Consider the following 25,906-nt stretch of genomic DNA (forward strand, 5'->3'; position numbering starts at 1 on the left):
GCGGGCGCAACACCGAGGGTTGCGATCCCGTTGCCGGTCCCGGTCCGGTACAGGCGCAACACTGAGGGTTGCGATCCATTGCCGGACACGAAAAAAGACAAAAAGGAAAAAAAAAAAATACACTGTTCTGGGCCGGCCTGGTGGCGCACTGCTACAGTGCGCTGCTTGGGAGCGTGGCTGCGCTCCCGCCGAGGGTTCGGATCCCACATACAGACAGGCTGCTCACTGGCTGAGCGAGGTGCGGGCGCAACACCGAGGGTTGCGATCCCGTTGCCGGTCCCGGTCCGGTACGGGCGCAACACTGAGGGTTGCGATCTGTTGCCGGTCACGAAAAAAGACAAAAAGAAAAAATAAAATAAATAAATTAAAAAAAAAATTTGTGATTATACCCCATGGCCCCCATCCAATTATCCTCCCAATTATCCCCAACCTCCCTCCCTGTCCCCCTCTCCCCACTCCACTTTGTATCCCTAGGTATATTCTCTCTCTCTCTGCAAGTCCAATACACCACTGTGGTCTTTCTTTCCTTCCTTCTTTCTCTCTTAGCTCCCACTTATGAGTGAGTATATGTGGTATTTATCCCTCTGTGCTTTGCTTATTTCACTCAACATAAGTTTCTCCAGGCTCATCCATGTTGTTGCAAATGGGAGAATTTCATTCTTTTCTATGGCAGAGTAGTATTCCGTGGTGTATATATACCATAGTTTCCTTATCCAATCATCCATCGATGGACATTTAGGTTGGTTCCATATCTTGGCTATTGTGAACAGATGGACATGGGAGTGCAGGTATCTCTTCAACGTGATGATTTCCATTCCTCTGTTTATATACCCAGAAGTGGGATTGCTGGATCATGTGGTGGGTCTATCTGTAGTTGTTTGAGAGCCTCTGTACTGTTTTCCACAGTGGGTGTACTAATTTACAGTCCCACCAACAGTGTAGGGGCATTCCCTTTTCTCCACATCCTCACCAGCATTTGTTATTCTCTGTCTTTTTGATTATAGCCAGTCTAACTGGGGAGAGATGATATCTCAATGTGGTTTTAATTTGCATTTCCCTGCTGACTGGTGATGTTGAGCATTTTTTTATATACCTGTTGGCAATTTGTGTGTCTTACTTTGAAAAATGTCTATTCACTTCTTTTGAGGGCTCCAGTTTCTCCCCGTCCTCACCAGTGCTTGTTTTCTGTCTTTTTGGTGGTAGCCATCCTAGGGGGTGTGAAGTTTATCCAATCATCCATCGATGGACATTTAGGTTGGTTCCATATCTTGGCTATTGTGAACAGATGGACATGGGAGTGCAGGTATCTCTTCAACGTGATGATTTCCATTCCTCTGTTTATATACCCAGAAGTGGGATTGCTGGATCATGTGGTGGGTCTATCTGTAGTTGTTTGAGAGCCTCTGTACTGTTTTCCACAGTGGGTGTACTAATTTACAGTCCCACCAACAGTGTAGGGGCATTCCCTTTTCTCCACATCCTCACCAGCATTTGTTATTCTCTGTCTTTTTGATTATAGCCAGTCTAACTGGGGAGAGATGATATCTCAATGTGGTTTTAATTTGCATTTCCCTGCTGACTGGTGATGTTGAGCATTTTTTTATATACCTGTTGGCAATTTGTGTGTCTTACTTTGAAAAATGTCTATTCACTTCTTTTGAGGGCTCCAGTTTCTCCACGTCCTCACCAGTGCTTGTTTTCTGTCTTTTTGGTGGTAGCCATCCTAGGGGGTGTGAAGTGGTATGTCATTAGCTTTTGACTGGCATCTTCTAGACAGCTGAAAATGACGAGCATCTTCTCATGTGCTTATTTGCAGTTCATGTATTTTTTTTTTTTTTGGTGAAGTGTCTGTTCAGAATTTTGCTCTTTTTAAAAAAAAATTTTTTTTTAACTGGGTTAATTGTGTTCTTATTATTGAGTTTTAAGACTTCTGTACGGGCCGGCCTGGTGGCGCACTGGATAAGTGCGCCGCTTGGGAAGCGCGGCGGCGCTCCTGCCCGAGGGTTCGGATCCCACATACAGACCGGTTCCCGCTCACTGGCTGAGCGAGGCGCGAGGCACGGGAGCAGCACCGAGGGCTGCGATCCCGTTGCCGGTCCCCGGTACGGGGGCAACACTGAGGGTTGCGATCCGTTGCCGGACACGGAAAAAAACAAAAAAAAAAAAAAAAAAGACTTCTGTATGTACTCTGGATAAGAAGTCCTTTATCTAGTATATGATTTGCAAAAATTTTCTCCAAGTCTGTGACTTATATTTTTTATTCTCTTAATATCTTTTGCATAAAGAAAGTTTAAATTTTTGATAGTTTATTGTTTTTTGTTCTGTGGATTGTACTTTTGGTATTGCATCTGAAAACCCTTTGTCAGAGCCAAGGCCTGTGGTTTTCTGTGTGCTGTGCACTGGTGGCATGTGCTGGGACTGCTGTTTAGGGGTGCAGAGGAAACTGCTGGCAGGCAAATGGTACCTGGCAGTAGGTACCATTGTCATTTACTCTTTGCAACTGAGGATTTAAAATTTTTTTTATTTACAATGAGGAGGAGGAATTGGTTTTCTTTGGTTTCTTTCTGGAGTTTCATTGATTTATTCAAGCAACAGATATTTACTCTGTCTAGGGCTCAGTGAGGACCACAGTGGACATGGTCCCATTTTTCATAGAGTTCACAGACCAACAGGACGAGAGACTGCACACGTACAGTAAGAGACATGACCGCATTGGCACAAGTCACAAGTTCTCTGAAGCCAGAGCTCTGGGTGCTGCGAGTGTCTTAGGAGGGACCCAGTTAGAAAACATTGGAAGAGTGTCCCTTAGAAATCGAGGTGGACTCAGAGCCAGCCAGGCAGAGGGGTTGGGGGCAGGCATGGGAGGGGACGAGCTGGGAAGTGGGCTGGGCTGCTCATCTCAACACACTGGGGAGCCACTGAAGCGTTATACCTTCAGTAAAGGATGAAGCCCTCTGGGTGCATCTGCTTGTGTGGGCATAAGGTCTTGTGGTCGTGACTGCAGAGTCCCCAGTGAGGTGCCTGTCTCGTGCCTGTCCCACATTGTTCTGTAGTAGATCAGTCACATCATAGAGCAGACCTGGCTCAATCTTTGCCGGAAATAATTCAGTGCCTGCCAAACAGGAAGTGCTTGTCTTTGTCCTGGAGTTGGTTAAGAAACAGGGTCAGGGCCTGGGGGGGTTGGTGCTCACGTGTCCAGGTGGGCTCCAGGGCTGACCTGGAGGGCTTTGACACTGCAAGCTTTTGGTCCCACAGGCTTGTGGCTTGGGCTTGGGCATGAGCAGGGTGTGAAGGAGGGGCCTGGTCGCTGCTGCCCCTCCCTGAGCTTGCAAGCTATGCATCATTCCTTTCCCTCCCTCACTGCTGGGGCTGGGACCCGCTCCTGAGGTCTCTCTTGGCTTTGCCATGTGGTGATTCCACTCTTTACCTGCCTTATGCTTATGGCAGGCTGACTTCAGCACGGTTTGATTTTGTTTTGAGTCATTAGCCAAGATCAGCAGTTGGACTTAATTTTCCTTGGGACTCTTCTTAGATCTGATTTTTGTTTGTTTTTTCAAATTAAAGCCGGTTGCCACTCGGACCTGAGTGTCTTGGCAAAACTGAGAGAGGGTGAGAGAATCAGTCATCAGATGGGGAGAGGTGGTCTAAGTTCGTGGAAACCTACGGTGTGGTTTCTTGTGTCCAGCATCAGGCCAGCAGCCCTGCCGTGCTCTGTAGATGTTTGGTAGGCACGTGAACGTGTGTGCTGGCCCCAACCCCACCAGCACTTGCCCCACCTCTGTCCTTGGGTTCCATTTCCTCCAGTCCAAGTCTCTCTTCATTGCGGGATGTACCATAATTTAGTGACACATTCTGGGAGGAGAAAAAGAGGTGTGTTAAGTGTACACAGTGATTTTAAGAGACAGTCCAATGTTCAGAAATGTTAAAATGTGAAAAAGTAGTTTATTTTGGTTATTTTCTGCTAATATTCGACATCCTCCTCCACCCCCGCAACAAGCTATTCTTGGACAGTGAGCCATAACCATCCCTAACTTTCCATGGGTTACTTCAGTTATCTGAAGGCACAGGAAGGGCGTGTTGGTACATTTTATTAGGAAGTTTGCGTGGTTTTATGTGGAAAGTTTTGACAACGCCGGCTTCAGAGCCTTAAAAACCCTCAGAGGCATCTTCTAAGACATATCTTGGCTGACTTGTGTTCGGGGCAGCTGCATAGGCAGCTTGGCAGAGCTGGTGACATGCTTGGGGGGTCCTGGGGCCCCCAAATCCTGAGCTCTTCTGCACCCCTCCCTCACCCTTCCAAGAGTGGAAACGGCTACAGAAACCATCTGACGCTGGTTGCAGCTGGGCCTGCCCTGCTCACCTCCATTTCAGTGAAGACTTGGGGAGAGCTGGTCTGGAGTGATGCAAGTGGGGAACCCAGATTCTCCCGCTTCAGCATGCCCCTCTGGGGTCACCATTGTCTTCTCTCCTCGCTGCCGTCACCCAGATCGGCTGGTGTGTGAGTCACTGTGCCATGCACTCCCCTCCCAGGCTCCCAGGCTCTCTGGGGCTTTGCAAAGTTCAAGAGGCGGGCAGCCCCTCTGGCGAGCCCTCAGAGCTCTCTGCCAGGGACAATTGGCTGGTTGATACAGCTGAGAGGGAAGGCCCTTACTGGTGGGTTGCCGAGGGAGCCAGAACAGAAGAGACATTGTGTGAGGAGACACAGGGAAAGGTCAGGGGGCTGCTGAGTTGTGACAGGCCACGTGAATGTGTACTGACTTTGCGTGATTTGTCTTCCCCTGTAGCATCTTTCTGTTCCTCGATGATGTGGGACCCCAGACGCCTCTGTGTTTCCTAGAAGGCAGGGTCTGGAGCCAGGGAGAGAAATGCCTCTGCAGAAGAGGTGCAGCCTGATCCTGCAGCCAATCACAGTCACCCAAGGACCCCTGGGGGTGGGAATGGTAGTCCCTATTAGTATTAGTGAAAGGGCTGGAAGAATTCGCTTGGAGTTGAAAGCAACCATCGTGTTCCCCAAATTTCCTTATCTAGACATTTGCCTGACAAAATTCTTTGCCAGTTTTCCAAGACACTGTTTCCTGACTAAATAAGTCTCCTGTAAAAATGAGGATTGCAAAACATGTGTGCTGTCACTCCCTAAAGCGAGGGAAGACCCTGTCGAGTAGGGGTGAGCTGGGGTCTGGCATTTGTGGATCCCTTAATGGATGGAGCCTGGAGCTGGCCTGTGCCCGACAGTCACCTGGGAGGCAGGGACTTGTCAGCATCAGCCTGCCCGGTGTGCTGGGGCTGGATGGAGGGGAGTGGGTATAGAAGCTTCCGGTTCAGACAGCCTCAGTTCAGGTTAGAGAGAGGTTGTCTCCATGTTGTATATGTGCAGTCACAGTCTCTCTTCTCTGTCTTATAGCTACCCTGTGGTGGGCTCTTATAAAGAGAGAGGCAGGAGTGTCAGGGAGGCTGCCCACTTGCAGGTCTCTGGGCCTAGGTGCCACGCCTGGCTTCCTTCCACTTATTACATCCAGGTTTCTTCTCTAAATTGCCATTTTGCACATGCATGTATATTGCAGGCTGCTCCCCTCCCTGCTCTTCGGGTGTTAGTGTGGGGAGAAATCATTAAGTGAGGGTTCCAGATAATAGAAGCCAACTTCAAGCATAAAAATTCTTGACTGTTTCCATGGGAAGCTCTTTAAAATGTCATGTTTGCCTTTCTGCATTCATGTTCTAGTTTCTAATTGATTACTGATGCAGGAATATATTCACGTTATCACAATGCAGGTAATACCAAAGCATGTAGAATAAAAAATGGAACTCTTTCCTTTACATCTCTCTGCCCCAATGAATTTTTTTGCTCTCTCCAGATGTTATTGGCTCTCTGTTCTACACTCTTTTCCTGTGTATTTTACATTCACAAATAAAGTAGTTCTTTAAAAGCACTGGGATTCTGTTAGACTCTGTTTTGCCATTGCTTTCTTCTAGCAGGGTGTCTTGGGGATCTCTGCATGCTAGCCTCTTAGTCACTTTGCTGTACCTATCGAGTCCTGTGCAGTGGCAGCAGGGTTCTCCACAGTGGAGTTGACAATTCTCAGGTGAACAAGAAAATTCCCTTCCTTCCCCAATGGTGACAGTCCCTCACAGACAGGCATGTGAGTCTCTTGTGGCTTCTGCTGTTTCAAGCAGTGTGGAGTGTGGACTGACCCTACTGCACCCATCCCGGGGACCCGGTGCACTAAGTGCACCTCCATGACCTCCTTGGCAGAGTTGTCAGACAGATGTGGGGAGGGGCCCAGCCTGATGCCCCCATGTTGTTCCAGGGGCCAGAGGTGCATTGTCCTTCCTCCCTTCCTCCCCTTTGATCTCCTCCTTTCACTGAGGTGCAGAGAGGTGCAGTGGCATGTCCAGGGTCACCCAGCAAGTCTGTGGCAGAGCTGCTTCAACACTTAGGAGGTCTCTCACCCCAAAGCCCACATTATTCTGCTTTTCTTAAGTCTTTTTTAAAAGAAAGTTTTTCTTCTAGTTACAAAGGTGAAATACTCATATATGCAGGTTGCAAGGAATTGAAATTCTCTCTCCAGCCCACTTCCTTGAAGTAACTACAACAAACAATTAGTTGTCCTTCCAAAACATTTTGTTCTCTGTGTGAGTGAGAGATACGCGTTCTTATCTTCACTGTAGGCCTTCCCATGCCAGCACAGGGACTCTGTCTCATTCTCTGTAACATCTGCATAGTGCGCCCTGCAGTTTAGGATCTACCTGACTTTTCCTATTGAGGGACACTTTGTCATCTTGAGGTGTCTTACTGTTGCAGAGACCCTCACTGACCCTCCTTGTACATTCATTTACATTCTTGTGTTAATATTTTGGTCGGATCGCATCCTGGAAGATGGATTTCAGGTTTGCTAGTGTTTTTTTCTTGGACTTTTTTCCTGTGTTTCTTCCCTTGCTCTCTGCAGCTGGTCAGCTCTCTCTTACTGCCGAGGGAGCAGCCACATTCTGATTGGGCTGGGGAACACAAGAGCCAACTGCATTAGACGCTCATCCAAAGGAAGAGCAGTGCTTTGCAGATGAGAGAGACTTTGGATGCACGGACTAGCATTTAGCCTTTATGGTTGTATGTGGCTTTGGCAACTGATTCCAGTAAACCTCAGTTTCCTCTGCTGTCGGATGGTGAGAACAGTGACTCAGTCTCATAGGGTTTGAGTGGATGAAATGGTGAAGCTGGTGAAACCTGCAGCACGGCAGAATGCAGGGAACTTGCCTGGTGGCTAAGAGGACTCCAGGAAGCAAGGGCCCATCTGGCCTAGTCTGGGCTCCATGAGGGGCACGCTCTACTCCCCACTCTCTTCCCAGCACCAGGACAGAGGCAGACTCCCAGGACAGACACAGATGGCGTTGAATTGAAATTCAGAGCTGTGGCAAAGGCTGGGGGTGGATCCAAGCATACGTGTTTAATTTTTCTTAGTATAGAAAACTTTAAAAATATATACAGAAGTAGAGAAAAGGGCAGAGCAGACCATCACCCACCATCCAGCTTCAGCAGTTACTAGTTTGCAGGTGATGTTTTCTCGTCTCCAACCCCAGGATGGTTTTGAATCAATACATATCCTATATGAAATACATCAGTATGTGTCTGTAAGAAATAATAAGACTCTTAAAAAAAAAACAAAACACAATAACCACAATATCGTTAAACCTAGAAATTAGTAAATTAATGCATCTTAATATTATCACATATCCAATTGCCCCTGTTGTCTCATATCTATGTCTTTTTTTTTTTTTTTTCTTCTTTACACAGCATTTTGAGAAGAAGTTGTATTGTGTGTCCTGCAGGAATGTTGCTCATGGCAGCTGCGTGGCAATATTTCTCTGGTATTTCCTATAAACTGGCACTTAGATCTAGGGCCATGATCACATTCAGGTTTAACTGTCATTGTTTTAAGCCCAGGGGATGTCTGTGAACCCAGAGCCACTCACAAGGGATGTCCAGTGGCCCCAAGGGACGGGACTGGGCAGGATAGAGATGGCCAGGACACCCCAGGACACCTCACATGAAGGCTGGCTCTTCTTCTCTTGCACCGGAGTGAAGAGGTAAACCTGGACATCCTCCAGGGACAGTGCAACCAGCGGTGGAAGGAGGCCCAGCTGTTGGGAGGAACTGCAGGCATAGTCAGCTAGGCTCAGGGCCCTGGGCCTTTCCCTTGACCTGCCCTGTGCCAGGGCCAGCCCAGCCACCCAGGCCCTCCCGACCTTCATCTCCAGGAGTGCTGGCAGGCGTGTGGGGCACACGGCACTTTGGATGGGTGCTCAGGCCACGGCTTTTGGCACCGGCACCTGTTTGGCCAGTTTCTCTGCATCTCAGTTTGCTGAGGCCGGAGAGATGCTGGCTTGTGGCCAGTGGCCTGGGGGGTGGGTGGCTGCTCCCGGCTGGGCCCTAGAACACTGTAGTCCAGCAGGCGGCTGAATTGCTTAGGGCAGGCCCACATTGGGGTCCAGCTGGAGTGGCTGAGAATGTTGCCCTGGGGATTGCCAGCTGAGCATGCTGCCAGGCCTCAGAGGCTTTGCAGGGCTTTGTCTCGGCCTGTCTCAGGAGGCTGGTTTTATAGGGGTGTCCAGGTAGGGGTCTGTAACCTACTTGGGAGTTCCCTGGGCCTGAGGTCTCATCTAGAGAGGGCACCGTTTCACCATTCTCAGTGTGCTATGACTCTCAGGGCAGCTTCCAGCAGTTGATCCCAGGTTGCTGGTAGCCTGGCACACACTGTGCTCCAGGGTGAGAGGCAGCTGTGGGTGCCGCCCTCCTCGCTTTGTTCAGCACTGCCTTTCTCAGGGAATCGTAAAGAACGTGACCTGGCCTCCTGTCATGCCGGTTGCCTTCTGGTTGGCTCGTGTGGGCATGAGGAACCTCTCCAAGATCCGGGGTTTGCAGAGAACACCTGCCTGAGGCGAGTCCTGGCTCTGCTTCTGACCACATTCTCTGCCTTGGCTTCAGGGACATGGGGACACTGGGAGCACCTGTGTTCAGGGCAGTGGCACATTCCCACACATTAGTGCTCAGAAAACTGCCTGGCCATGATCAGCTACCAGTGTCACATCAGTGTCACTGCTGACATGGCTGTTCTGCCTTCATACTCTGGCTGTCCCTAAGGTTAGAGACCCTCCTCAGTCTTGATCACTGCTGTGAACATGTGGTAGGTGCCCATTACAGTTTTGGTGGATAAATGAGTATTTAAGAATGTTCAGCAGACATGAGTGTTAGCTTAGGGCCAGGCTCATCGGGAACAAAACACGACAGTCACTCTAAGAGAGTGACTCAGGTGCTGTGAGAAGCCCAGCTGCTAGGCTGGTGTCAGAAAGAGAACTGGGCAGAATTGAAGGCAGTGTGGCTGGAGGGGAGTGGCCTGAGGCCCAGGTGGTCCTGGCCATGCTGAGGGTTTGATGGAGTGGAGTGAGCCATGAGCTGGTTCAAGTGCTGTGGCCTGAAAGGGGGCCACTGTGGCAGCAGCTGGAGGGCTGGGAGGTGGCAAGTGGTGCTGGAGAGGGGCTGGTGGAGGAGCTAGGGAGAAGCATCCAGACTTGCCATGCAGCCAGAAAGCAAAGCTGCGGCCGTGTGTGAGGCCACCTGGAGACAGTGGAGGGGAGGGGCAGGACCGGGTCTGAGCATTGGCACCCCCGCCTGGCGTGGGTAGAGCTGTGGAGCATCCCTGGGGAGTCCTGTGGCTTCAGGTGCCATCTGCCTACTGCTGTCTCTCCCCAGTGCACTTCTTGATTCCCTTCTGGGAAAAGCAGTAGCTTCTTTGTATCCCAGGTGCCTGCTGAGCTCTGTAGCTGCAGCATTGCTTGGAATCCTCCCATGCTACGGATGAAGAATTCCTGGCTTAGGGGGGCAGGACCAAGGCCATGCAGCCAGTGGGAGGCCAGCTGCAGGCCTGGTCTAACCTCGTTCTGTACACGGCACTGCAGGGATGTCCAGCTGCCAGCTGGGGGCCCCCACTGCCAGTGTCGCTCAGGCCCCAGGCTGCTGAGCAGGAAGCTCTGCTAGCCATGAGCCTCCTCTGAATGTTATCAGACAAGTTATCAGGGGAAGTTGGAGACATTTGCAGAAGTGGACAGAGTGAGGCAACAGTTCCTCGCAGCCACCGCCTGGACAGCAGGGTCGGCCACAGCCTCACTCGCACTGTCCCTGTCCCACCACCACCCTCAAGTGCAGATTCTACACATCATTTGTAAATATTTCAGACAGTGTCTCTAAAAGATAATAATGCCAGTATCACACCTACAAATTAATAATCCCTTTTAAGTCAGTGTTTAAAATTTTGGTTTTTTCTGTTTGCATCAGGATCTCCGTAAGATCCGTGCATTGTGATTGATTGGTTTGTCTTTTAAATCCCTTTTACTCTACAGGTTCTCCCTCTACCTTTTTTGCCTTTCTTTCTTTTTCTTTGTCATCTATTTGTTGAAGAAAGCAGGTCACTCGTCCCGCAGAGCTTGGTGCCATCTGTCTGTGGCAGCCTTTGTGTGGTGACATAAGCTCCATCTTCGGAGTTTTGTGTTACCTGCTGGGTGGTACCTGGATCTGGGGGTTCAACCTCCCCAGAGGGCAGGTCTGGTGTGGAGGTCTGTGTCTGTGATGTTGGCTGAGTTGGTGGCCAGTGCCTAGGTGACCAAGTCACAGGAATCACAGACGTGGTGCTCACATTCCTTCCTTGTGGATTGGCTGGAACACGTCCATGCGGTTTACCTCCCTCACCTTCTCCAGATTTACCTGGCAGTGCCGTTTCTGCAGGGAAGACAGGACAGGGGCCTGATTCCTCCACCCCTTTATCTACAGGGCCAGACCCGCGTGCGCCCAGTTATGAGTGGCACCTGCAGTCCATCCTTGGCACTCAGGCCTGAGGGTGAGGCTTCCTGAGACACAGATCTGGCTGTTCTTCCTGAGCTCCAGGTCCTCGTCCACTTCAGGACACAGCTCACACTCCTCAGTGGCGGCCAAGGCTCTTGCCCTGGGGTCACCTGCTGCCGCCTTGCTCCACACCCCACTTCAGCTCCAGCTACAAGGAGGCTGCAGCCTGAGACCTTGTTTCCACTGTTAGGCCACATGGGCTTTTCGCTGGTCCAGCCTGGAGCTCCCCACCCCCACTTAGCTCCTTGACCTGACTGACTCCCATCATCCAGGGAGCCCTCCTAGCCCTCCCGCTCCCCCACTGATCGTCCACAGCAGCATTTCATTCATTCAGCTAATGTGGAGCACCTCCCCGCAGCCCCTGCTTCCCAGGAGGCACAGAGCTTTGCGTGGGAAGTGAGCACTGGCTGTGTCTCGGTGTATCAGTTAGGGTAGCATTCAGTTGCCCGTAGCAAACATATAACAGGGCTTAATACAAGGGCTGATTTTCTTACAAGACAAGAAGGCAGGAGGGGCCGGGCCTTGCCCACCTGAAGGTCTCCTGGCTTTCCAACACACTTGTCTCCATGGTGGGTGCTGCTCCTCTAGGCAACCCCGCTCACCCATGTCTTCTGAGAGTTCTATAGTTTTAGTTCTTACATTCAGGTCTTTGATCATTTTGAGTTATTTTTGTGTATAGTGTGAGGTAAGGGTCCAGTTTTGCTCTTCTGTGTGTAGTTAATCCTGTCATTCCAGCACCATTTGATGAAGAGACTCCCCATTGAATTGTCTCCACACCCTTGTCGAAAACCAGTTGCTCGTCAATGTACACATACCCATTGTTTATAAGAACAGGCTTAAATCCCCCAGCATGGCATTCGAGCCTGTCCCGGCTGATCCTCCACACTCCCTCTTCCCTCTATTTTTCTTACCAGCCTGATATCCCTGCCAGGAGCCCATCTGGATTTTGTGGGACTCTAAGAAAAAGAATGTTAACGTATCTTGCTTTGTTGAGGTATACAGAAACACAACCCTGTAAACACACTGCTGGGCCCTTTGGGGGCCTTGGAAGGAGCTGGTACAAACAGCTCCTACCCTGAGCCCACCACACCCCTCACTCAGTCTCTTTGTCATGGCCGTGCCTTAGGAGCTCCCTGCTCACTAGTCTCATGAATCCATCAAGGGCTTGCCGCATGCCGGGCGCTGTTCTGCACTGTCTTGTGGGGTGGCGAGGACGCAGCCTCGCGGAAACTAGATAGTGATCTCATGTCTGTGTTCTTGTCCTGCTCTGCTTGCAGCTCACTCCAAGCTCTGGTCCTGTTGTCTGAGGCTGTGTCTCGTGCTCCCTGGTGGGCTCAACCCTTCCTGGAAAAGAAGCAGGGAGTTGAGGCATTAAGATCGTGGGCCTCAGGGGATGGGTTGGGTTTCAGCAGTGCCGCCTGTTTGTGGTGTGTCTTTGAGCCTCACTTTCCCCATTTGCCAGCGAGTGCTGTGAGGGCTGAAGGGGGAACGCATGCATGTGGCTGTCTACACCAGTGGCGGGAATATCTCTGTAATCCTCTAAGAGCATCGTTATTAGTGGTCTTTGTTTCTGTCCGGAGGCTGCTTTGCCCAGTCTGCTGCACATAGTGAGATAACTTATTTTGCATAAGAGAGGAAGAGAGAAGGAGGCAGGCCAAGAGAGAAGCAGATGAGGATCAGAGGGGAGGAGAGGTGGCCGGCAGGCAGGGAAGGAGGAAGGAGGACCCAGGGCCACAGTTGGGAGCTGGCACCTGCTCCTGTCCTGTCCCGTGGCCACAGCCGCCTGCACCTCTGATGCAGACTTCTTTGTTTTCTTTGTTCCAGGAGGAGCCCAGGAAGGTGTGCTTCACCTATGACCTGTTCCTGAACCTGGAGGGCAACCCGCCCGTGAACCACCTGCGCTGCGAGAAGCTCACCTTCAACAACCCCACCACTGAGTTCCGGTACAAGCTCCTGAGGGCTGGCGGGGTGAGTGTGCCCGAGTGGGCAGCCCCGCCCTGCTGGCCGGGGTGCAGGTTGTGCAGGTAGCGCTTGGCGCAGCTGGATGGGAACAGGTGCTCCCCCGCCTGTGCGGGCGCGTTGGCTGTGTTGATGACGAGTCACTAGTTGTCCCATAGTTTCATGGGTGGCTATGGTTGATTAGCATCTTCCTGCACGAAGAACTGCAGAAGGAATGAGCTTGAGGCCGGTCTGTCCGCGTGGCCAGGCCTGAGCCAACTCTTAACCAACCGGCTTGGCAGGGCTGCGGCTGGGCGCTGTGCCATTGGGGGAGGCCGTGGGGGCTTCTCTGCAGAGGCCTTGATGGTGCACCACTGCTCGTCGCTTTTGTCCTCATGAGGCCAGATGACAGCATCAGCTCTCAGATGTAGGTCTCTGTAGTGAGTTGTGTGGCTGAGATCCCCATGTAGTGGCCTGGGTGGAATCACCACCAGGGCAGAGCACCCCATCAGGGCTCTTGGAGATGGGGGCGGGGTGCAGGGTGCTGATGGCTGTGTGTGGAGGTGGACAGGGCACAGGGCTGCAGGCTGGACAGTCTGTGTAGCAGGAGCTGCAGGTGGTGGAGTCAGGCCAGAGTTGTGTGTGTGGGTGTGGAGAGTGTGTGTGTGCATATGCAGGTTGTGTGTGTGGTGTGCATGTGTTTGTCATGTGTGGTGTGTGTGTGCGTGCAGTGTAGGGGGCAGTTCGTTCTCCAAAGTGAATACTGGGAGTTGGGGTTGAGTTTCTTTAGGCTCAGGGAGCAGCAGCTCTTTCCTTTAAATTTACACAGTTGGGTCTTTTATGGACATTTTTCTTTTTAAATTAAAGCAATAGTTTGTTCCTGGTAGAAAGTTTGGGTAAGTCCTGCTGTGTTCCTAATAAAAGATTCGTTTGTGATTCCTATCTGGCACTTAAGCGCATGTGGAGGCCAGTAGCGAGGCAGGGAGGCTGTGGGATGGATTTACGTGAGCAGCATGGGGCAGGTTTGCCCAGAGTTCTGGAAGAACTGAGGATCTAGGGAGGGGGCCAAGTCCCAGAGCTCTCTAGGTCTGTCTCTCCACCTTATTACGCGGCCATGTATTTTCCCTGAGGTGTTTCTGGGCATCCCCTAGAGGTTCCCTGGTCACATTTCTTTGGGAAACAGTCAGCTCTGCCCAGGCCCCTGCCCACTGCTGGAGGTGGTGTCCTGTACTTCGAGGAGATGAATGCTCTGTGGGCATCATCTAAACATATAAAACTGTGGGGCGGGGACGAGGTGGGGAGGGAAGGGCCAGCTCAGTTTGTGAAGGGCCGCGAGGGAGGGAGGGAGGGAGAGAGCGTCTGACAGCCCCTGCTGCGCTTCTGACAGAGGCTGTGGCGCTGTTCACCCTCAGAGAGCGCCACCTGAGGAGCTGGCTGGGCAGGCAGGAGCTCTTGCAGCCTCCAGAGCAGTCCAAGACCCTTATGGGACAGAGGCTCCTCTCAGTGACTGCCAGGACCAGGGAACTGTGCTTCCTGTGTTAGCTATTCTGGAACTTGCGTGTCCTCAGTGGGGCAGGTCTTTGCTGTCCAGTAGCGAGTTATTTACCCCAGCCCTGCCTGTGTGGATGTCGTGCTGGAAGACCTGGAGGAAGGGCCGGTCTGTAAGTGGATGAGAGTTGCCGTCTGTGCCCCCTGTGCTGGGGGCACTAGAGTTTTGTAACTGTTCGTGTGAGGCTTCTGCCACTTTTGCAGAAGTGACAGAGTGGGATTTCCCACTGCTCTAGGAGTCAGGCTGGCCTTCACCCACAGCTGCTTCTTGTCCTCTGCCCATCAGTTGAGGGTCTGTATTTCCACCAGGAGAGACTGTCTTCATGGCAGTCCCTCGACGGAGGTAGAAGTAGATCCTTTTGTTGACCTTCACCTTAATTCTTTTTAAAGGTCATTGTTACAGAGCAGAAGAGAGACACAAAAGGCCTAGAGACTGCGTGATCCTGAAATCGTGTCAGTTTAGGACGCACAGTTGAAGGGGGAGAAGGTGAATGAGGCGAGAGTGGGAGGAAAGGGCCTGAGAGTGGGCAAGCCATGGCCTCCTGGGGCCAGTGTGCCACCAGGCTGGCCCTGCTGCTGTGACCCCATGTGTGGTGTTGCCAGCCTTGAAGCATGGGGACGTCCATGTGGCATGTGTTTTGGGAGCCGGTGTAAGGCTCGGCTGTTGGCTGTCATCGGCGCCGTGCTTCTGAGTGTTGTGATCACATGGCTCTGATGAGCTACAGCTCAGAGCTGGGTGGCCCCTGTGTCGGCGTCACATCAGCGTGCTTAGATGAAAGGCTTGGCTCACCCCTCCCAGGTGCTCTAGGTTATTAGTGATGCTTCCTCTACTGAGGTCAATACTTTTTTCTGAAGTGCGTTTTACTCTCTTGTTCTATCCTGCTGTTGGGAGGGCTTTCTCTGAATGACCCGCCTCAGTGGTTGTGGTAACTAACGTGCAGTGTTGGTTTTTCCAGACTGTGCCCCAAGCTTTCTCTCCCTGTACCAGGTGTCCTGAGAGCCTCGCTGGGACCAGGCAGGTGTTTCCTGGGAGCACCTCATGGAAGGACCCCAGGCCATCCCTCGTCCATAGCTTTCTATCAAAGTGCAGGAGCCAACACTTCCCTCCCCTGCAGCTTGTGTGCGGCGGCTTGTGCAGAGAACTGCTGAGGGTGGCTGCATCCCACCTCCTGCGGGCCTTCTGCCTGGTCTCTGCTGTGGCCTTGCTGCTCTCTCTGTTTCAGTCAGCTTCAGCCACCTGCCAGCAGAGGAAGGCTTATTCTCCAGGACCCGCCGACGTCGCATCTGTGCAAATCGCTCAGAAGTCGCTCACTCTGCCGCATGATCACTGTTGCGGCATCTGGCTGGCTTCTTCCCTTTCCAGACTGTGCCTCTGGTCTCTTTAAACCTCAGCGCGTAGGTCAGGCTTTGGCCACAGCTGCCTTCTCGTGCTTCTCGGCAAGCTCTGCAAGTCTTCGTGGCCCGTCCCTCCTGGCCACTGTGCCCAGGGCTCTCCTCCCTGAGGCTCTGCGGCCCACCTGGGTCCAACCATCCTAGGACCCCGGGCTTCTCTTCATGCTCCACCACCCAGCCTGCTTCACTCAGTGCTCAATCCCCAGCTGAGGAAATGCCTGTGATTCTTTCAGGAAGGTGGTGCTCAGGCTCTCCTTTCACCCCTCCCCTGAAAAAAGAAGCTCGGACCACCTTTAGCCACACTCACGTGGGGCCTCCTCCGTCCTGTGAGGATGTCTGGCCTGCCCCGTGCTGGTTGATAACGTCTGTCTCTTCTTTATCACTAGGTGATGGTAATGCCCGAAGGAGCAGAAACGGTGTCCAGGCCCAGCCCCGACTACCCCATGTTACCCACAATTCCACTCTCTGCCTTCTCTGACCCCAAGAAGACCAAACCGTCCCACGGCTCCAAGGTTAGTGAGGCAGAAGGCCCCGTCCTGCCGTGGTGGGTCCTGGGCTCGGGGCGCCCTCCCCCTGCCGAGCTGGGCCTTGCGCACCTGATCTCACGCCCTGGGGCATCTTCCTCTTCGAGCTCTCTGTGCTCCACCTTGCTGCTCCCTGCCACTTCCTTGGGAGTCCAGGGAATAAGCCAAGTGATCTCGGCTCCTTGCCCCGTTCATCTTGAGGCCAGACACCTGCTCCATCCTCTCTCCCTTCCCCTCGAGCGAGGGCTGGCCCTTAGCACTGCTCAGCCTCCACAGACAGTCAGCCAGCACCAGGGCTGCTTTGGGACAGAGCGTCTCTATCATGGGCTGCGGCTGCCCACCTTCCGAGGTCTCCTTAGTGCAGCCCAGGTGGCTCCTGCTCTTGGCCATGCCCGGCTTTGCTTCTCTGGCCGTAGCTCGCTGCAGAGGGGAGCTCACCTGGGGAGGGTTGGGGGATGACGTGAGCGAGCCCACTGGGTCCCGCTGCAGTAAGGATGTGCTGCCTTGTCTTGGCACTCTCTGAACCATCCCAGAGTGGCTCCCAGAGGACAAACTGGAAAGCCCTTCAGATGGTCCCATGGTGTACATATCTGCCCGTGAGTGAGCATCCCGTTCCTTGGCAACCACCTCCTAGGCTCCACGCGACTCCCAGGGCAACGGCTGTTACCACATCACTGACCACCGTCTGCCCGCTTCTCACCCCTGCGTTTCCCTCGCTTCACTTGCCTGTCGGGTGCTGTGGGCCTGGGCACCCCGGGCGACAGGCAGAGCTCTCAGCTGTCTTGGAGTTTGCCTATCAGCGGCACTGGAGGAGAGCCACATCACCCAGGCAGGGTCTTTCTAGCTCTTTCCACAGGCCAGTAGGTGTCAGAAATCCTCAGATTCATCAGTCTTGCTGTAGGGAAGGTAGCCCTGGGGGTCTCCTCACACCGGCCTCTAGGTCCTGTTTTTCCCTGAGCCTCCTGCAGGTTAAATGAAAGAAAAGTTCTTGCCAAGGGTCTTGGTGGCTTCTGTCTTAACCACCCCTAGTCCTATGGAAGTCTGTGCAAAAGAGGAAGGGAAGGAGTTGCTATTTCTTCTGTATGGAGCACTTGGAAGTCACCTAAAACCCTGAGAAGAAATGCCCTTCCAGGTGGTGAGGATGCCCTCGTGAGCCCCCGAGCCTGATGGTGTGTCAGCCAGGCTCAGGAGGCCTGTAGAGAGGGTCGTCTGTTTTCACTGACTCTGCGTTCCAGGAGCTTTCTCCAGCCCCCTGGTGGCATGACTTAGGAGGGGTTTGTGTAGGTTTCTTAGGAAGCACAGTGTCGTGCCAAGGCTCTTCTCTTGATGGCTCTCCAGGAAGGGCCCTCTGCATTGCCAGCATTCTGGCTCTGATCCGCCAGCCTTGCCATGCGATCCCTGGAGGGCGTGGACCCGTGAGCCGCCTCTTCCCTGTCAAGAGCCTTCCTTTGGGCACCAGCTGTTTGCCTGGAGAGTCTGACTGGCTGGGCCACGTGCTGTGGGCAGAGAGGCCTCAGCAGGGCTCCCTGATGCCAGGAAGGATGGGACGGCATGGGGTGGGGTTTTGGGGCCATGTTCATTGGAATCCCCCAAACCAGAGAATTGCTGAGGATTCTGGCTGTTGCAGCCGTGGGTGACTCTGGCTGCTGGTTCTGTCCCCACGTGGGGGTCGCATAGCTGGCAGGAATTGCGGCCTCCTGGGAGAGGCACATGGCCCTCTGGCCACCTGAGCTAGGCTCATGCTGCAAGGTTGGCTGCTCCTGTGGTTCCCCACTCCTGGCATACCCGGACCTGCACACCTGTAGCTGCAGGGACACCTGTCTCCCTGTCTGATGTCAGACACTAGGCCTAGTTGCTCTTTCTCTAAAACTTGGCTCTTAGTCATTTGGGTGTCGTGGACAAGTTGGAGAATGTGATTTCGATGGACACTCATCCCTGGGAGTGTCCACAGTATTCTCAGAACTCAGTATGTGATTTCAGAGCCTCTGGTCTTGGGTGCCTGTGCTGACCCCTGGGAAGGCTCCTGCTGGCTGAGCAGGCCCGTGTTGCCAGCCATGGACGTGCCTTTCAGGTTTCTCTTTTTGCTCCCTTTGTGGCTGTGATGCTGGCCAGCTCCTCCGGCCCAAGCAAGCCTGTGTCCACTGCAAGAATAGACCCGGATTGACCATGGTGTCCTGTGCATCTTGCCTCTTTCGGCAGCCAGCTGTCCCCCTGTTCCAGCACCAGACCCAAGAGGGATGCCCTTGAGAGGGCTCCCTGGCCCAGGCCAGCTGCAGGGGCTTGTGGTGTGAGTGTCCTTGCCACTGCCCAGGGACATAAGAGCCAGTTCAAGTGCCAAACTTACCATCACTCCAGGGAAGCGGCAGAGGCCCATGGCCCCTGGGGACTGTCCCTGAGCCTCTGATGCTGACGTGGGGGTGCGGAGGCCGTTCCATCTACCCCTGTGGTTCTTTGCTGGGAGGAATCTCTCCCTGGACACTCAGGTGGCTTTGAGAGCCACAGCAGAGGCCCTCTGGCCAGCTTGCCTGCAGGAGCTTGGCCCACCCCCTGGCCAAGCTCCTGAAGGTCTTCGGAAAAGCCGATAGGGTGTCTGCCTCCCTCCTTCATGATGCTCTCGGCTGGCTCACGGGACACCCCACACAAGGCGGGGTGGGCCACTGTCAGGCTCTGGCTGCTGCCAGTCTCCTTGCCCATGAGGCTGGTGAGCGTTCATCTGGAGTGCATCTGAGGCCCGCTGTGCACTGATGACTGCCATGTCTCTCTGAGTGAGCGGGGAACCTGCAGCAACCGTCGGTAGAGGCACCTCTTCAGCTTCCCTGGATGTGTGGGTGCTACTGGGGTGTTGATAGGGAAGACGAGGCTTCCACCCCAGGGAGTGGTGCCAGCTGTGTGTGGCGGACAGGGATGAGACAGGAACATACACGTAGAAAAGGCCACGCTGGTGTGTAGGCTGTGCCCTGTGCCTACTGCACCCCCTCCCACTTTGAGCACTCACTGTCTGCCAGGCTTGCACCACTGCCCAGTGAGGTAGGTGGTCATGCCCTTTATTCAGGGAAACGCAGGTGCAGTCTCTTGGAGTTGCCAGCCCAGGGTACTGTGGCATGTGGGTCACAGAGCTGGCTCTCTCCTGGGCCTGTGTTCTCAGCAGCCTTGGGCAGATATGTCCCACCTCTGTCCCCAGCAGGATCAGCCCCAGAGTCCAGGCTCCACCCTAGACTCTCCGAATTGCTGAGGTGAAGACCCAGGCATGTGGTCCATGCTTTAGAAAAGCTACCCAGGCAGTTTCGGTTCTGAGAGGTCTGGGAGCTGTTTGTTCTGTGCAGCACCTAGGAACCCAGTAGGCACCTGATAAACATTGATTGTGTGGAGTGCATCGAGGGTGGGCTGGAGTTGGGCTGGCAGTGGGGAGTGGGGAGGCCCAGAGGAGGGCAGCTGGCGGGGGCTCCAGAAGGAAGGCTGAGAGTGACCAAGCAGGAAGCACCAAGGACATGTGCTGGGGGCTGAGAGGAGGCCAAGACAGGGCAGGCCTGCCTACCAGGGTCCCCTGGTGCCCCACAGCACCCCCCAGCGTCAGGAGCCTCTGACGTCCCCGGGCGCAGCGGGCAGCGGCAGCGGCAGCGTTGGCGCGGGAGCGGGTCGTTGTGGCTTGCCTTGCTCTGACTTACCGTGTGCTCTTCTTGAATCCCTCAGGGAATGTCAGTTCAATTCAGAGGGGACTCTTAGCCTGCAGTCGCCCGGGACCTGCTGCCACTTCCTAGTAGTTTAAAGGGACAGCTCCATTTAAAACTCTCACCTGCTGCCTTACTTTTTCGCTTTATGGAAGATTTTCTCTAGCTGAGTCTGAATCAGGTCGATTATACTTTGTAGGGGTTGGGGGTGGCGGAGCAGGGCGACCCCGAGATGTCTTTTGACCGCTTCTCTCCCTCCTTGCCCCCTTGCCCTTGGCATTGTAGGACGCCAACAAGGAGAGCAGCAAGGCTTCCAAGCCACATAAGGTGACCAAGGAGCACCGGGAGCGGCCCCGCAAAGACTCAGAGAGCAGGAGCTCCTCCAAGGAGCTGGAGCGCGAGCAGGCCAAGAGCACCAAGGATGCCTCGCGGAAGCTGGGCGAAGGCCGGCTGCCCAAGGAGGAGAAGGCTCCGCCGCCCAAGGCTGCGTTCAAGGAGCCCAAGATGGCCCTGAAAGAGACCAAGTTGGAGAGCATGTCTCCCAAGGGGGGACCCCCGCCCCCGCCCAAGGCTTCCAGCAAGCGGCCAGCCGCCGCGGACTCGCCAAAGCCCAGCGCCAAAAAGCAGAAGAAGAGCAGCTCGAAGGGGTCTAGGAGTGCCCCAGGCACCTCACCCCGCACCTCGTCGTCTTCCTTCTCAGACAAAAAGCCGGCCAAGGACAAAAGCGCCACCAAAGGGGAGAAGATGAAGGCCGAGAACGAGCCCCGGGAGGCCAAGAAGCCCTTGGAGGTGGAAGAGTCCAACTCAGAGGACGAGACCTCCTTCAAGTCAGAGGTGAGAGCACGATCTCCCTCCCTCCTGCCAAGTGTCTGCCAGGGAGGGGTGGGGGCGGAGGGTGGGAACTGGAGCCGGGGCCTGGGGCTCCTGCTCGCTCTGTGTAACCGTGGGCGCGCCTCCCTGCCTCACGGAGCTTCAGTCTCCCCCTCTCTCAGAGCTGAAAAAGCCTGCCTTGTGAGAGCTGCCCCATGAGACAGGAATTAGTGGCTTCCTAAGTGACTTCTCTGCCTGGTTCTGGCAAAGCAGGATAGGTTGGTACCTGGGCTCAGTGCTCCCCTCCTCATGTAACCCCCTTGCCTGGGCCAGGGTCTCACAGGCCACTTAGGGGTTGGTGGGCCATCGTGTCTTGCCGTTGCTCCCTTCCTGGCCACCACACGGTCACTCAGCAAGGAGCTCCCTCCCTTTGTTGATGGCATCCCCATGAGTGACCATCCTGCTTTCCTGTCTGGAAGTGCAATGATGGCGATTGACCTGCGCCCAGCCCCCTTCCCAGATGGCCAGTGGGGTCTGGGGCATCATTGCTCCCTCCCAGCCACCTGTGCCTGCTGTACGCAGCTGGACATGGGATGCCTTGGGCTGTGAGAGTCAGGAGCCAGACCTTAACTGGGGCCTTGGGTAGCGGCGGTGTCTCCGACCGCTGTATTTGGTATCTGTCATTCAGAGAGTGGATGCTTGAATGAATGAATGAATGAAAGAATGAATAAGTGATCGATCCCCCACCTTTATCACCAGCTCCAGCCCTCAGTGGCCTTTTTCTGTTTCCAAACCCTTGGGGGCAAAAAGCTTTGCCTCCAGGGCTGCTGCTTGGAGCTCTGCTGGGACTTTGAAAGTGGTTCTTAGAGATGAAGCCAGAGGTGATTTATATCAGCCACACTGATCAGGCCACCTCATGGTTGAGGGGTTCTTAGAGATGAAGCCAGAGGTGATTTATATCAGCCACACTGATCAGGCCACCTCATGGGAGGTGACAGCACAGGCTGAGGGGCTGATGGTTGGTTTGTGGGTGACAGTGCATCCCCTTAGCTCATAGACCACATGGGGCTAGTGAGCTGAGCCCAGTGCTTCTCATGGCCAGAGCCTGCCTGAAGACACAGCATTTCCTGCCAGTGATCCTGAGGGGACGGGGCCCTGGATGCTGCCTCACAGAAACCTGGGGCCATCTTGGCAGCGGCCCCCAGCTGCTGGAGCTTCTGTGGGTTTCTCTTGGGCACCCAGGTCTGCTGTCTCTTCTCCCTATGCAGCAGTTATAGCACTGAGCAGGTGCCTGGGTCAGGGACAGATGCAGGGTGAAACCCGGTCCCACCACCATGCACTTCCAGGGGAGCCTTTTCTGCACCCAAGGCTTCCACTGGGGCTCTGCAAGCCCTACTCTGCTCCGACGGCCTCACCCTGAGCTCTGTGAAGCACCTGGGACATTTTGTGGGAAGCTTCCCTCCACCATGGGTGCTGCCGCTCAGAAGGAGGACTGGATGTGCAGCCTCTGTGGCCTCAAGGCTGGAGCAGGCTCGAGGAAGTGGGGTTTCTTCCTGGCTGAAGAGGAGCCTCTGAGCACCTGCCTCGGCCACAGGAGCTCCGTTCAACATGTGCAGGCCCAGCAGCGTGCTCAGGCTGTCTCTGATGTTTTCCAGCCCTTGGACTTCGGCAAAGCACAGACTTTTATTACAGTGGGAGAGGTGAGAGGGCCTTCCAGACGCATGGCCACCCAGCCTCTCTTCAGCCATCACAGGCGATCCCTCCCTGGAGGCTGCATGTAGCCCCACTGCCGGAGAGCTCCGACCCCAGTGCAGACTCAGAATTGCCTCCTCCCATGGCACTGGCACCCGGCCCACGCCTACCCTCCAAGGCCACTGGACAGCTCTTCTGTCCCCATCCCCTGGCCTAGCTCCCCTGTTCCTCCAGCTTGCTCCTTTGGGGTCCTCTTGGTTCTTGGGGTTCCTGAACCAGTTGGTCCTGTTCATTCACGGGCCAGTCACAAGCCTAGTGGTGCTGTGAGCAGAGCAGGACCAGGCCACTTGCCCTCTTGGACACATTGAGTGGCCCGAGCACTCTGGCCGGCCTTCTGACCGCATCACCTCTAGGCTTTTTCGGCCAAAACCATTTCCAGATTCCTTTACTCCCTGCTGCTTGGATTTGCATGGAAAGAGAGGGGCAGGTGCGCTGAAGAGTTCATCTGACACCTGCTGCAGAGCACAGCACCAGTACTCCCAGGGCCAAGCCTCTCGGGGCCCTGAGGCCCTCCCTGCCTGATGGCCCCCTCTGGTCTCTGGAGAACTGCTCCCGGGGAGTGAGAGTGCGCTTGGGAGGCAGGGTTGGGGCCCACTTCTCCCTAGGTGGTGCTGCCACCACCCCAGTGTAGCTCTTGTCCTGGCCCCACCACTCACACTCTGGACCCCACCGAGTAGTTCTGTCCAGACTTTCAGCCCCAGAGGGCACAGGGAGGGTTGACATCAGCCTCCATGTGCTGGCAGCTGATATGCACACATGCTCGGCAGAGGCCAGCAGGCCAGCTCCTTCACAGAGGAGGAAACTGAGGCTTAACACTGGGCAGTGCCTCGACCCGAGTGACAAGGCCAGTTAGCAAGAAAGCTGTGTGTAGAACAGGCCCCTGAGGCAGCTCTCACTCTTCTCTTACTCTGCCCCCTCCTCCCCAAGGATAGGAACTTGGGGTGTGTGGACAGGAGGAGCCATGTGGCCCCAGGCCCAGCCAGGTGGCAGGTGGCATGGGACTTGTGTGTGTGTTGGGGGAAACAGGTCGGTCCCACGGTGGACAGTCTTTGATGGGAAACCTCGGCTGGATTTCCCAGGAGGGTCCCCAGGGAACACGATTTGCCATTGGGAGGGTGGGCAAGCAGGAGCACTTCAGAGGAGCTGGAGTGGGTTGGGTCAGGCTGTGGTAATAAGCCCTAGAAAAGATACCCCTGTCACTCTCCAGGTGTAGAACTTTCTTTTCGCAGGCAGTCTGATCACGCTATGGATCTGTTGAGTGAAGAGAGGCCTTGGGCATTCCTGGGTCCCTTTCTGTGGGGTGGGGGCTGCCTTTGTTCTGCGCACCGTGGGGAGGGGCTGAGGGCTTCCTGAGTCCCAGCAGGTTGGGACTCCTTCCCTGAGGTCTTCTTTCACATGGCTGGCAGCCGCCTCTGTCCCCTCCTTTTTTTTTTTTTTTTTTTTTTAAATATTTTTTTTAATTTTTAACATTTGCTTGTTCATCATTTGTGGGTACAGTGTGTTGTTTCAATACATGCATGTACTGCACGATGATTCTCTTAGGGTAGATCCCTCCCTGCTCCTGACGGGAAGTGCATGGAGGTGGCTGGGCCAAGGTGCCCAACTCACTTAGTTCCACAGTGTGTTGTTTCAATACATGCATGTACTGCACGATGATTCTCTTAGGGTAGATCCCTCCCTCCTCCTGACGGGAAGTGCATGGAGGTGGCTGGGCCAAGGTGCCCAACTCACTTAGTTCCACCACCAGACATGTCCCTCAAGGGGAGCGGGCTGAGCAGCCCCCAGCCTCAGGACAGGCTTGCAGGGTCTGAGGCAGCCTCCCTGGGGCCTGGGCCAGGGCAGATTCTGGGAGCTGCAGACCTACTCCTGCTCTTCAGAGCCTGTGCTGTCCTCTGGGCCAGCCGCTTCCTCTGCCACACACACCTCTGAAGCAGCCTGTCAGCAGAAAGCAAAGACCTGGAGCACACACTACCCCTGTTCTGGCCCAGATGTGTCTGCAGCAACTGATGCCTGTGCACCCAGGGAGATGCAGCCCTGAGTTACACGCGCGCACACACAGTCACCCTCTCACCCACACGTACCCCCTCGCGTTCTTGTCACATTTGTTTTGGTTTTTACTGCCCCCTGGTGGCTGAGTCAGGGTGGATGCTGCAGGAAGTGGAGGAAGGATGGACCAGGCTGCTCCATGGTGTCTGTCACATGTGCATACGGGCACAACACACGTGCAAATGCTGCTCGTCAGTACTTGGGCTGCTGGTGGGTGGTAGCAGCACCTGGGCAGAAAGATGGAGCTTTTTGTTGTGCCTGAGCCCCAGGTCAGGGTCTGGGTCAGAATGAGAAGCTGGGCCCAGCTTTCCTATTCCAGACTTTTCTGCTGCACCAGCCACCCTATCCACCCTGCCTGAGAGCTTGTGTAACGTGCTCTTGCCTAGGCAGGCGGGAAAGTCGAGGTGTGGCCCAAAGCTGCTCCTGGCGTTCCTAGAAATGTACAAGTCTCTTACTAGGACAAGAGGTTGTTGTAGTTTGAATGAAAACTGGTGGTGTACTGGGGCTGGGACAAGTGGGTGGTGGGCTGCGGGCTAACCGTGGACTGGGGATCCCTGGTGGGGTCTCAGGAGAGGCTCTTGAGGGCGCCTTTGGGACCCTGTGGGTATATGTCTGGGGGAGACCTGCCTCTTCTTTCCTCTGGACGGAAAGGTGATGGTTCTTTTCCTCTTTTCCCTCCCCCATCTGCCCCCATCATGGGGGTGAAGTCCGCCCAGTCGAGCCCATCCAACTCTAGCTCCAGCTCAGACTCCAGCTCGGATTCGGATTTTGAGCCATCTCAGAACCATAGTCAAGGTGTGTGGTGAGAACAGGGGCAGCAGCCCCCACCCCACCCAGAGGCCAGTGGGGTCCTGGGTCTGTTATCCAATCAGAGGGTTCACAATTGCTCCCCTCCCACCCCTACACCTGCACTTGGCTGGCATGGAGCTCGCTTCATGCCCAGATGCCCAGTTTTGGCCATGAACATAGCCCACAGCACACGCTGAGTCTAAAGGCTGCTGCTGCTGCTGGAAAAACTCACTGAGGACTTGCCGAATGGCCTGGAGGGCTGTCGGGGAAGAGGGAGGGCAGGGAGGTTAAGGCTGGAGGTCCAGCTCACCTCTGCCTGGGCTGTGTGCGGATTTCTCAGTATCCACGTGCCTGCCCAGACTGGGACCCACAGATCCATACCGGTAGGTTTCTGGTGGTTTGGGAGGAGTCCGTATTTAAAAGCCAGACAAAATCAGATCGCCACATCTTCAGCTGGGTTTGGGAGTGTCGCTTCTTGCTTTAGCTGTGCTGATGAGGGCCCTGCCTGTGGCCAGACACCTTCCTCACCACCTCCTCCCTCGCCTCTCCAG

At 54.4% G+C, this 25,906-nt stretch overlaps 1 protein-coding gene across 1 annotated transcript in view; it reads left to right on the forward strand.

The window, feature by feature from the left end:
* Positions 1–25,906, forward strand: part of MLLT1 (myeloid/lymphoid or mixed-lineage leukemia (trithorax homolog, Drosophila); translocated to, 1) — a 55,373-nt gene that overhangs the window by 24,130 nt on the left and 5,337 nt on the right. The window contains exons 4-7 of the mRNA XM_008575844.1: positions 12,713–12,856; positions 16,153–16,278; positions 20,244–20,792; positions 25,274–25,361. Coding sequence (XP_008574066.1) covers positions 12,713–12,856; positions 16,153–16,278; positions 20,244–20,792; positions 25,274–25,361 — 907 coding nt within the window. The remainder of the gene's footprint in view (positions 1–12,712; positions 12,857–16,152; positions 16,279–20,243; positions 20,793–25,273; positions 25,362–25,906) is intronic.

This window comes from Galeopterus variegatus, unplaced genomic scaffold (assembly GCF_000696425.1).
Source record: "Galeopterus variegatus unplaced genomic scaffold, G_variegatus-3.0.2 Scaffold1244, whole genome shotgun sequence".
Lineage (NCBI taxonomy): Eukaryota > Metazoa > Chordata > Mammalia > Dermoptera > Cynocephalidae > Galeopterus > Galeopterus variegatus.